Genomic DNA, 13,221 nt, shown 5'->3' with positions numbered 1-13,221 from the left:
ATGACACAGACTGTGTGAATGATGAATATCCACGGCTACTGCTTTAGTACTTGTCCTTGAACCAGTTTGGCAGTTACCTATTTATTACTATATTAGTAATAATTTATAATTATAGTATTTACAGTACTGACTTCATGCGTAGACTACTAACGCAGTAACCATCGTAACGGTAGCGAAGTCCGGTACCATTTTATACATTGTAAGGCTGTAGTTTATTACTTTTATCAAGAATGGACTCTTGCTTTTATGGTTGCATCATTCGTAGAAATAGAATGGCGAGATCTGCTGTAAAGCGCTGTTTCCGCTTCTGCGACTCCAAGCCACTCAGATCAGCAGCAGCAGCCTGACCAGGCCACTCGGGATAGCTGGGGTTACGTGACGGAATGGGCGTTAGACCGCTGCACATAAAGACACCAGACTATTTAGGCAATCCCTCTCAGTTCGAACACTAGCGTTGGAAGTTTGTTGATGCCAGTGCAGGGCTACAACCGTGGTTAGGAAGTTCAGGAGCTGAGACAGGTGAGCAAACCAAAGTTAGTGTGTGAAGAATTCAATTTTGGTGCAATGTTTACCATGTACCACCAATCTGTCCCTGCGGGAATTTGCGGAAAAAGTCCTCGAAAACTTGCGCAAGAAATTGCGGCAGAAAACAACAAAAAATGCGGCGAAAAGTGCGGAAAGATGCGGAACTTGCCAGGAACTTGCAGAATTATTGGCAGGAAATTGCGGATTTGGGCCAAATCACGAAATTTGTTGCATCATTAGAATCGCTATTTGCGTACTGTGGAAATAACCTACGCACAGGATCATGGAAAGCACTGTATACTACGTGAAAAGTGCAGAAAACTGTAAAAAGAAGTGCAGAAAACAACAAAACACGCGGGAAATCGCGGACTTTTCAGAAATTCGCGGGTTTTGGCCAAAATCGCGAAATTTGTTGCATCCGTGGAATCGCGATTTCCTGGAGGGACAGACCAATGCCAATTATTATTATCTTTTTTTAAATTATTTTATCAACAGGTATGACGTGTTATGCATATACATGTACATGTACATTGGGCGCTTTCGATTACACGCATTTCGTTCAATTCTAGAATTAGTTATTGTTGATGCACAGTTCGATTACACAAAAAGTGACAAATTCCGTCGTTAGAATTGATTTTATCCAATTCCGTCAAATCCGTCAATTCTGAAGAGAGGGCGGAATTTCTCTTATTCTGGCGCCAGAATTGCACAGTCGGTGTGTTACAGGTCTGGTCATGACTCAAGCGCGCGAAGAGCCTCCCTGGCCGGCATGTGCGCGATGCTGGGTTCACGTGCGCGAGGGTGTACGTGATCTCTTTTTACGATTCATCAATTTTGTTTGTGACATGACATGAATAAAATACGTTGTGAAATGTGAATTCCAGTCGTTCGTTTACAAGGCCAGAATCCGCTCATTCTGGTCATTCCAGAATTTAAAAAACCCGTTCCAGAATTGTGTAAACGTGTAATCGAAAGCGCCTATTGTATATTATTTATTTTGTTTCTGTTGTATTTGTAGTGGGATCAAAACTGTCGTAAACCTAAAATAAGAGCGACTTCAGTCCAAAATTTTAAAATTGGAATTATGGCCGACAAATTACACGACTGGATAGAGGAACCTCTGCAGAACGCACACAGAACATTTTCATGGGAATATCTAGTCCCATACCGGAGTTATGAGGCCAAGTTGGTATGCAATCGTCGGAGATCATGTAGGTAATTGTATGCAGAGCGATGGCACGAACGACTAAAAAGTTAGTTTCTCCGACCTCATCATCGGAGTATCATGCATACACAGTGAATGTATGCGCAATATATGGGATTTGGGTGTTGTTGGAGAGTGGTGGATAAACCGTCGTAGATGTTGGACGGGATGTGTTCTGCTTCAATGGATTGAAATATTCAGCTCCTGCTCAAGTACCGCCAGAATCAGGCTCGACATGAAGGACAGTAGCGGTCATGGATTTACAATGGCAAAGACACTCAATCTGCAGACAGAATTGTTTCACCCTTTGTGGATGTATCAGTACAGCACAGGTGAACGAGGTTGAAATTGTTACTTGCAAGTGTGTAGCAGCAACAAAAAATGAAAATAATTAAAATTCTTTTATAGTCTTCTAGGAGATGGAAAGGCATTACCTACTAGGCCCCAGCGGCAAATGCTAGCACCCAAAGTAGCATAAAAGGGCCTTTTTGTGACTCCACCCGATGCTAGCGTAAACAGCAGTTTTTACCGGCATCCGATACATTTTTGCCAATTTTGGCATTCTGGATGTGGAATTCGGTCTAGATTACACTATGAAACTAGTATTACGGTACTACCACATTGATAATTGCATGCACTACATTCAATTTGTTTGCATTACCTAGTTGTGACCAAGACCCACATTGCCATTGGTACTTCTTGATATTTGCTCTTTTGTATTGCAAATATTTCCATAGCAACATGATGCCAACATCGCACCTTTAAAAACTCTTTTTACATACCTGCTTTGTGAGAATTCATAAATAGCACGGAACACCGTTTTCAACCCAAATGTTTCACCATTACCATTAATAGGTAGCATAATTCGTGTTGTCTAGCATCCAAACTAGCATCTTTCTGAGTTGTCAGCTAGCATCCCAAAAAGCATCTTGGCAACATTTAGCTAGCATCTGCCGCTGGGGCCTATTACCTACTCTTCAGGGTGGATACAGGCAGAAAAGCTAAAACAAATTACTGTAAAACCGGGAATTTTCAGTGCTGTAATATTTTCGGTATTTCCCAAAACCAACGGTTCGACAGAGCGAAAATTCGGTAAACCAGTTTTCCACAGTTTTCCAGATCCGAAAATGCATTTTGCACACTGTGTGGCATCACATGGTTTAAATTTTGGTCGTGTTTTATTTTAGGTAAAAATTCCCTGTACCGAAGTTACCGAAAATAAATCTCCACCGAAATTTTCCGGTTTTCCAGTACCCAGCACAGTGTATAATAAAAAATATTATACAACTTTTTATGTAAAAAATGAGAAGAAAACACATGAGAACGAGTTATGCAGCAACTATCCACGACTGTAACAGGATGATAAACAGTGAGAAAGTGCGATAATAGGGCACCACTTGTTTTCTTCTCTTTTTTACATTCATTACTGGCTCAGTATCCGAGTTACAACTTTTAATGGTAGGTGATATAAACAGCAGGAGGGTGTTGTGTCTTCACAACAACAAGTACTAGTACTCTTCAGTTTCACAAGAAGAAGGACCGTATTTTCATTACGCATTCTCAATATGAGACATGTGAAAGCCTTAGTCGTAATAGTATACTTGAAGAAACTACCCGTGCATAGCCATCGTCCCCGACAAAAGTTGAATGTATATGAAAGAAAGATGTGAAAAATTATGTACAATAACACAGAAAAATCCTCGATGAATAAGGAACCTGAAGGTGTATGTCTAACAAGTGGAGTGTACATTCAAATTTATGCCGTCAGGCATAGAGCGTAATTACCAGGGAATCATGTGGCCTGAAATTGATACAATATGTATGAAAATATGCACATAGCAGAGAGAGACAAGCGAGAACAGACAGAGAAAAAGAATATGTAAAGTGCTGATTCTCATACACATAGAAGCAAAAAAAAGAGTGACGTTTGCACATCCGCCTTACGCCTGGCTATACCGTAGTTCTGAGAGTCGCAACCAGCTTCAAAAGATTCGATTGTGCCAGGCCTCCAGCATCATCAGGTCTGAGATACTACAGAAGACTAGGCAAAACTTGCTTAAGTTACTGAACGTTTCAGTTGGAAGTCTCTATGAACCCAAGAAAACCAAGCCTTTGAAAACGGAAAGAGAACACTGTCTGACTCAGGCTGTTACTGGGGTAGAACATCAGCACTTTGTTAGTTTGGTTCGTTGATTGTCTATTTAATCACGCTGATCCAATCTCTTCACATGTTCACCACTGGTGCAGGCCTGTAGATTTTGCATGTTTCCACGTGTATCTGCGAGAGAATCAACACAGTGCTCTTTTTCTGCGCTAATCCTCCTCCTGCTTATATCACCAATACATTGTTTAAAAGTTATTGTGCTGGTTGGTTTCTTGTTCTGCCTGTATCTACCTGAAGAGAAAGCAGTCGAGGCACTATAGCGAACGCTTAGGAAATTGCTTGCAAAGACTCTGAAGCGTGTTCTATTCCTTAGTCTGATACTTCTTCACTACTCAGAGGCAGAGGCAGACTTGTTAACCAGAGAGTACTTTGCTACGGCTACTAGAGTGCTCAAACTGAGAACTTGCTGAGCCATTGAACTGCGCATAAACTAGGCTCGGGGCTCCAAGACACTGGAAGCCCAGGAATGTTCCTGGAGCTAGCCTGGAGCTTGAACAACACCATTGAAGGCTGGAACTAAGAACCAACGGCCGTATCGAAGGTATCTGAAAACAGGAAGGTAGTCCGGGAAGTGAGCTAGCCACCCTGCAGCTGGTAGGAGCCTAGTGATTAGTGTGGTGTAGCGTAAACATATTGCTTGACATCGTTACATTGGGCTATTGCAAGTTATTGCTCTTGCGCAGATAGAGTAGCAATGGAAGTGATATGAGCACTGGCCAGCGTGATTGTGATGCGGCCTCAGACTAGACTGTAGTGTTAGTATGCAGACTGTGTTGTGCCTGGATCCTCGAGGGCCGCAGTGTGCGTTGTTTCTTCGCACGCGGAAAAGTCAATCTGACCGACACTGTGTCAAACTGTAAAAGCGAAAATTGTGTACTTAATGCAGAAGTTCCCATTTTGAGACACTGAGATATATAATACATTGGTGCTCAATGAAATCTGATAGCGTGGATCAAGTTTGCACCCTGTACCATTACACATCCCAGTGTTTGCAGGTCTGGGGCTGCGGCACAGCGCTCAGCATGGCATTGGCCCACTGCACAGTGCTCAGCATGGCATTGGCCCACTGCACAGCGCTCAGCATGGCATTGGCCCACTGCACAGTGCTCAGCATGGCATTGGCCCACTGGATTGGACTTCATTCAGCAGTGACTGTATGGTCATGATAGGTTTCCTATCACTCAGTGCACAATCTCAGTGCAATTGCAGTTTTGTGGATTGTCATTGAGGGAGATGAAATGGGAAAAAGTTGAGTCGATCGGGGGGTAAACCAGATGAGAGAGTGCTGCAACATCACTCTATTCCACTGCTGTACCGTGCAACCTCAAACCATTGCTATTATATTAAAGATTTACCCTTGCATAGTGTGCTCGAAGTTAGGTGGACGGAGCTAGCAATATGACAGGAAAAACTGATACGTGTGAACTTGCCATTTATTCCTCATTGGTGTGATTCTATTGTTGTTGGGATAAGGTCCAGTGTACGGGAGCGTCACCACATCACTAAGCAAATATAGGTGGCATTGAAGTGGCTGAGAACTTGTTGGGCAAGACGGCAGAGAAGATGTCCGCCAAGATGGTTGACATGTCAAACTTTGCAAGCGGTAATGTCACCTCGCACTCTGTGATGCACGCTTACATGCATGCGTGTGTGTGTGTGTGTCTGTGCGTGCGTGCGTGTGTGTGTGTGTGTGTGTGTGTGTGTGTGTAAGGGGGGGGGGGCATATGCAAATATTCAACATTGTTTGCCCATTTGTGCATATTCAGACGTTTGCGTATGTACTCTCGATGAATACTACAGGATTTTAGTAGTTGACTCCAGCCAGAGGTTTCCGCACCCTCGAATGTTTGTTTGTAGTTGACTAATATAGCAGTAGCACTGTCTATTAGCCTTTACATAGCGACGCGATACAAGCTGGGTACTGTATAACAAAACAAGACCAGTGTAGAGAACAGCCTAACATGAGGAATGAGCAATTATACAACAAAACGAAATACAACAGAAGCAGGACGCACAGTAGTTCTTCGATACTAACTTTCAATGCTGTGCAATATGCAACAACAGTCTTTAGAAAGACCCTTCAATGATCTCTGGATTTGTCCAAACCCCCACCATCATGCTGCTTACCCTGCTCACTAAGCTCTCGAGAGAATTGTATTGCTGTTTCTCGGCAGGTGATTTCTTGTGTTGATAAATATATGGATAAAAAGGAGAAGGGCAAAATGGTACGAGTGATGACCAAAGGTCCACCAATTTAACCAGATCATATACAGTCAGAGAATGCGACAACAAAGCATAAAGCTGACAGATAGTACTGAGACATTCAAAGCTGATTGTGTGATGATCTAGCTACTTTGGTGGACAGTTAGTCATAACTCGTACCATTTTTCCTTCTCCCTTTTATCCATGATTGCATTGGCGCACCATCTGATTTCGATGATAAATAAATCAGAATCCTTCGAAGTTTATATATTTTTAAATCTGAGTGCACGAGGATTTCATAACTTTCTCGATGCTATTGTATGTATGTGCTGTAGCTGCAGACAAAGATCGGATAGAGCCATGTGCATTCTGTGGCAGTACGGACAGCAAGTCATGCATGGTGCTAGGAAATGTATGCGGCGACACAGCATGTGAGGTGAGTGTGTGCTTGGCATGCCCTGGCTAAGGTATTTCTCAGCTCAATTGTCATAAGACGCAGCAAGTCGGTATCCAGTGAAAAGCCCACATGCGTAACCATACTGTGGAAAGTGAGGTGAGCATGTCACCTGTGCATATCTGTTAGGTTATAAGGTTCCTACACCCCTAGCTTTTTCATTCAGAAACATATACACGGATTGCAACAGAGTAAACACAGGCTGGTCAGTACCGCCGCTCTTAAGGATCAAATCTATTAGCTGCCCACCATAATAACTTCCCCCTGAGAGTGGTCATTATTCTAATTGAGGTGAAGCGCCTCCCCACACAGTGCCTTTCCCATGACGGAAATCTGACTGAGTGCAACTAGACACGAGCTAGTATGACAGTGGTTTGTTGTCCGTGTACTCATTGTGCCAGGATTTCCCCGTACAGGTACGTAGAGCACACAGCACATTCAATGTAAATGTTAATGTTGAAGGCCCGGATTCGTGATATGCCCAAGACAGATCTCAAGTATCAACTCGTCAGCTCTTGTTGACTTCTTTCTTGTCTTTGTCTTGCAGGAGCTCTCTCTAGCGCTCTGCCACCAGGTCCTTCCTTGTGGACATCTGTGTGCTGGTCTTCCTGGGGAGGTCTTGTGTCCACCATGCCTGAGCAGTCAATGCTACAACCGTATTAAGACATGCTGGTCAGGTAGTGATAGCAGTGCTGAACTAGCATCTGCAACACGATCCACTGCCAGTGAGACCAGTGCGTTTGTGTGTAGTCTGTGCCATGCTGGCCATGATATGTGGCAGGCATCTCCTGTCATTCAGGTTAGTCTATATTTTTGTATAATTTGATATTAGATAAACCTTGTTTTAGTTTACATAATGTGTTGATAGTTTGATAGCATGAAACAAAGTGATAAAACCAGCTGCAGATATCTACAGGTGTCAACAGTGTGGTGCCACAAATTCTAAATAGCAAAGTCATCATAGAATTTCTTCATAAACTGGTGTTCGATAGAGCCGACAAGAATCGATAAAACCAATATATCGACCGTTAATGATTTTGGTTGTTCGTTAGGAGTTATTGAATGATCATTTCAGCCCAACTATTCTTTATGACTGTCAAGGAGACATCCAGGAGCGTTCGCAGGATACACGCCCTGGCGTTAGGAGAAGTCTATAAAAAAAAACCTAGAATAAAGAGGGTCGGAACCGGGTCTATGACCCATACGGTTGAGATGGTTTCAACAGACCGAGGCTCTACCAACCGTGTGGATGGTGTTAGAAAGGTCACTGTTTCCGAACATGGCGTCCTGCACTTTGTTTCATGCTGTCAAACTATCAACATGTTTGTACATGTAAAAATGTTATTAAAATACACACAGAAACACACACACACACACACACACACAGTCATACACACACAGTCATACACACACACTCACACATACACACACGTACAAATGCACACACTTACACACACACGCACACACACACACACACACACACAGTCGAGTCATACACACGTACTCACACGTACACACACGTGTACACACGCATACACACATTGCGTGCTAAAATACCAGTCCCCGCACAAATTATTGAGCTAGCATTGAGCTAGTAAAGTTGCATGGGCGACGGGACCGTGATGCACCAAATTCATGTACAGTTTCCGTTGCCATTCACGGGTGTTTCGCAGTGGCCACTCGTCAAGATGGCGGCAAATCCGAGAGTACAAACATTTCGACTCTGCCTATGTGCGCGGCTGATGCGAATCTCGCACGTGCATGCAAAATCTAGCCTTCTGCAGAGATGGGTAGAGCAAGTGTGTAGCCAGTGTAGGAACGACGACCTTTTCCGAGAGAGAATGTGGCACTTTTCATCCCAACATTTTACTCGCCACGCTCTCCCTCCCAGCTTATTGATACGAATATGTGCTACCGAGTAGAAGTCTCCATCTTCAGAGTAGGCCAGGCAGAATCGCAAGGTTGAAATACTTGCTCACTTGGTGTTTTGGTCCTTTGAGGTGTTGATGTGATTGTTGTGTACAATTCGAAGTGACAAACTTGAGACCCCCGCGCCACAAAAAACTAAGGCGCGCCACAAAGTTTCGTTTGGCTGTTCAATGAAAGGACGTATGGAAGCAGGGATAAAAACTATCGTGGCTGCCGGCAAAACTCTTAGTAATGTAATAAACGGGGGTGTGACTTTGGTAATTCCAAGGAGAATGTACGCACGGCCATTCCACAACGAAGACGAAACTACGAGCTCAAAAACACTCCGATTTTCAAACAAACGACGCAGGAAAGAAGACATGGCTGCAGTGTTCCCGTGTGGCCTTCACAACACCTAATTTTTCTTCGATAGCGGCTGGTTCAGGGCAAATTCAGGCCCAATTCGACAGCATCGTACCGCTCAGATTCGCCCAAAACACGAGGAAATGTAAGGTAAATTCAAATGCGTACGCATTTTGCGTACGGGGACGACTGGCCAGAGTTCATGCACTGCAAACACCCGTGCATTGTACCTCGTGGACTGACCTTGTGCGCATTGTTGGGAGAAAAGCTGCACTAAAATCTGAACAGTTCCAAAGGATACACATTGCTTCGTAGGGCATGCAGTGGTATGCTGTGGTGGTGGTGGTGATCGTGGGTCCATTTAAAGCTGTATATTGGTACATGATAAGCCCTACTGCCAGTCTTGGTCCGCTTATAGTAGGACTGTACTTTCTGTTTCTCCTTGTTAGCTGTATTGCGGGCACATCTTTCACAAGAGTTGCTGTAAAGCCCGGTTCGACAAGCTATGGGAAAACCCGGTGGTGAACCCCGAGGTATTCAAATGTCCTGATTGTGAGGTAAGTCGAATATTCTGCGAGGAGACAATAATTTAATTAAAGCTATCAAAAGTATCTCTTGGCCTGTCCAGCCCTATTTTTAAGGTTTGCACCCACACGTTCTAGCTTGAGCTCACTTGAGAGTCCATTGGCTGCTATGACAACTAGAAGCATATGCCCATGTACATGTACGTGGCACTAAGAAAAGATTGTGCTGCAAAAAAAACACGTTTGCTTTTTGCTGTTGTCTACATTGAGTGAAGCTAGTTTTAGTGCAGCGTTTTCGTGATATTTCGTGATATTTCGTGATATTTCGTGATATTTCGTGATATTTCGTGATATTTCGTGATATTTCGTGATATTTCGTGATATTTCGTGATATTTCGTGATAACCCTATATGTACATCTAGGGTTTGTTTTTAACGATTTTAAGGTAGAACAACTTGAGTCAGTTGAGACGAACGAACTCTGGCGGTGAAACTGTTCCTGGTGACTTGTTTTCGACTCTGGGTGATAATGTCAATGTTCAGCAGTGTCGGGTGCACCTGGGCACTGCTATGGGTTGCTAGCTCAGGACCATTACTACACAGGCAGTGTATTGTGATAACTGTGCTTCAAGTACTTTATAGACTTGGCTGATGTTTGACACTGGTTGCCATAACATCTGCAGAAAAGTGTTTTAGCCCTCGGAGGCTGACATTTAGACCCGCAGGCTGAGACTTACAGAAACTGCTCCTTTGTGAGCTTGCACACCATAACAAATTAACACCCCCCCCCCCCCTGATATGGTAATTTTTTTAGCAATCGCGTTTTTAAAAGGGTAAAACATTGGCTGTGTGGTGGAAATGATTTGGCTGATTGTGCTGTAGTTTGGGACAACACGCCTGCTTTAGCCTAGGTTTCTAATACATTGTACAGTACGTGTTCTGAAACACTCATGTTGACTACATGTGTATGTATTTTTAGGCGTACAGCAGGGTTTTATAATTCACTATCCGATTGGCTGTTGATTATGCCGCGCCTCGTTACAGGACATGTTCATGAGGCATCGGGTATTCGATGGCATGGTGAAGAACATGAACGAACAATCTGAGATTAAGAAGAAGAAAGTAATGGAGCGACTGCTGCGCAAAGGCGTGGACACCGATGCAGTCACCGATCCGCACAGTGGATTTTCCTGGACAGAGCCATGTCGGTTCTGCAGGAGTACGGGAACCCGGTCTCCCTTTGCAGTGACCAGTGTCTGCAATAGCACTGTTTGTGAGGTGAGTGTGTCGGGGTTAAGAACAGCATATACACTGTGTGTGAGGTGAGTGGGTTGGGGTAATGTATAGCAACTCTGTGTGTGTGTGTGTGTGTTTGTGAGGTGAATGGGCTTGGGTAGTGTATAGCATACATACTATGTGTGAGGTGGGTGTGTTGGGGCTGTGTATAGCATGAGCTACTGAGCTAACTGAGCTAAGGCACGTCAAGATATGTAGGGTATACAAAGAAAAAGAAATGTCATGGTCGTTTCAGCAGCTCACGACAGCCAACACGCTCCATCGTCGGGATTGGAAGTATCCAGCACGGCTGTTCCGAGCGCTGCTGCTCTTGTTATTCTTCTTCTTCAGAAATTCTCCACACCTTGTCGGCCAAAGTACGCGCGCGCGTGCACGGAAAATAGATGCGCTGAGCCGTTTCTTGTTCGATTTTGACAAATAATGGCTTGTTGTTTTGCTCTCGACCTTGGCTATCCTTCTACCGTTCAATATTTTACGGAAACGCAACGGCTCCCCCTGTTTTTTTTAGCCGAACTTTGGCCAAAGTTACTGGAAAACCCGGAACTCGTTTGAAAAAATACGAACGGTGGAAGTCTTGGAACGTCTTTTGTGCGTGTGGATTCAAAAATTCAGGCAGTTTGAGCCAACCGTAATGAATCCCGTAGAGTTGAAAGTGAGTGATATTGATGGGAAAATGCGATTTGAGCACTGACCGATTGTGTGGGCCAGTATATGCACGCGCCTGTCACGTGCATGATGTAGCTGGCGACGCTAGCATGCCAATCCGTGAACCCTAAACTTGATTTCCTCGAGTATACGAGACTTGCAATATGTTTTTTATTGTTTGCTTAACAGCAACGGTCTTTGCATGCATGTGCTAAGCGTCTTCCTTGTGGAGACTGGTGTGGTGGTTTTGCTGGAGAAGAGAACTGTCTGCCATGCCTGCAAAGCCAGTGTCGCAAGGACAAGCAAGCATCATCCAGCACACTCAGCATTGGCAGTGGAAGCAGCAGTGAAGAGGCATCTACAGTTCTGTACACTGCTGACGATACATGTGCAATATGCTACACGGATACGCTAGGAGAAGCTCCAGCTATACAGGTTTGTTCAATGACTCTGCTTTCTGGTAGGAATTTTCTGGTCTGGGCTGAGCTAACTCGGTGTACCATTCAAGATAAACACGTACATGACTTTGTCGTAAGTCCGGATATCATAAAATGTGGGCTTTGCACAGCAAAGCCTAGTTAGCCCATGCACACGCATCCTGGTGGTGGAGTGCTGCGAGTGCGTGTCACGTGACCACCTCGTGACTAAGCCGCATGCGCAGCGTGTGGCCTGGCAAAATTGTATAGACAATCGTGGATGCGGTGTCTAATTATTTGGAGACGTGTTTTGCTGAGCTGTCTTTGTGCGAAGGAGCGTTCTTTGCAGTTTCTGTGTCAAGTCAAAGTTTTTTCCCTCCCTCCCACCCCTTTTGAAGTGGCATTTTGTTTCTCCGGTTGGGGGGGGGGGGGCAAACGGGCCTCCTATTATGTCTGTATGTTGTGACGGCTGATGCCAGGCAGTCGTGTGAGCCCTCGGTGGGCGATTGGCTGGCCTCGGTTGCCGTTTTGGTGGCATTGTCAGATCCTGTTCTCCGCCCAAAGTTAAGCCGATGAATTCCAAGTCAATATCTCAGATTATTATTCGAAATTGTATTTCTTACACTGCGATGCACTATTTTCAACTAGCCCGTACTCTGCAGAGCCCTGTTCCAGACTGTGCCGAGTGATGTGACAAGTCAGAGGAAACCATACATACTAGCAACTTGTTTGCATGTTTAGCTATGTAGATGTGTAGATGTGCTGAAGTAGGCGTGTGTGAGTTAGAAGTGTGAGTTACCCGACAAACAATTGACCGTCCCAGTAACTAGCAAGCACTCACTGCTACATTGATTGATCCCTGAGCGGCACCTAGAACTGCACTGTTACTCTCACACTCTGACCGGGAACCATGGTAACCATGGCAAGACAATGGAACTACCTACATGTACAATGTATGATCCACCGTCTCATCAAGACAATAAGTACAGTTTTTGTTGCGACAACCGTACTCCATGCGGTGAACTTGTAGAAGCTGCAAACAGAAAAGCTGCACATTCCTCGGAGGTGCCAAGGGCAAAGCCTCGGGTCACACATCACGTCATAGGGATCGCAGTTCCATTGGGAAAAGGGCACTTGTGTAGTGATGTTTAAACGTCTGATGTGTGATATGTAAGGATATTCGTCCGAAGACGATCGACCCACGACCATAGAAGACTGTATTAGAATATAATTTATTACTACGACATTGTCACAATGTGGTGACAGGAAACACAACAACTGGACTCTCCAGTCAAAAGGAAAAGAACCACGCCAAAACCGTTCGGCTGCACCCACAAATAAAAGGGATAAAAGACGCGCAAATATGAATGCTCGAAAAGACGCAAACAATCACAATCCGGAGTGGAATAATTACAACTCGTCACATATCTGACACTCCCCCCGATTGACCACAAGTCTAATAACATTATAATTAACAGATTAATCAACGCGATACAACACGTTCAATAAATAATTACATGT

At 44.3% G+C, this 13,221-nt stretch overlaps 1 protein-coding gene across 3 annotated transcripts in view; it reads left to right on the top strand.

Annotated features, from left to right (window-relative positions):
* Window positions 1-13,221, top strand: part of LOC135817676 (uncharacterized) — a 90,612-nt gene that overhangs the window by 63,758 nt on the left and 13,633 nt on the right. Inside the window, exons 1-7 of one of the 3 annotated variants that reach the window (XM_065330906.1) lie at window positions 124-519; window positions 5,367-5,496; window positions 6,437-6,531; window positions 7,097-7,348; window positions 9,270-9,377; window positions 10,388-10,621; window positions 11,474-11,719. The exons of 1 other annotated variant lie outside the window; for it this stretch is intronic. In XM_065330906.1, the coding sequence (XP_065186978.1) occupies window positions 5,457-5,496; window positions 6,437-6,531; window positions 7,097-7,348; window positions 9,270-9,377; window positions 10,388-10,621; window positions 11,474-11,719 (975 nt within the window). In that variant the 5' untranslated portion in view covers window positions 124-519; window positions 5,367-5,456. Of the gene's footprint in view, window positions 1-123; window positions 520-5,366; window positions 5,497-6,430; window positions 6,532-7,096; window positions 7,349-9,269; window positions 9,378-10,387; window positions 10,622-11,473; window positions 11,720-13,221 lie in introns of those variants that run through there. One more of the 3 variants, XM_065330905.1, reaches the window with a different exon arrangement.

Source organism: Sycon ciliatum, chromosome 5 (assembly GCF_964019385.1).
Source record: "Sycon ciliatum chromosome 5, ocSycCili1.1, whole genome shotgun sequence".
NCBI classification, from domain to species: Eukaryota; Metazoa; Porifera; class Calcarea; order Leucosolenida; family Sycettidae; genus Sycon; species Sycon ciliatum.
Note: the sequence above shows the minus strand (reverse complement) of the source record. Positions and strands in the feature narration are given on the sequence as shown.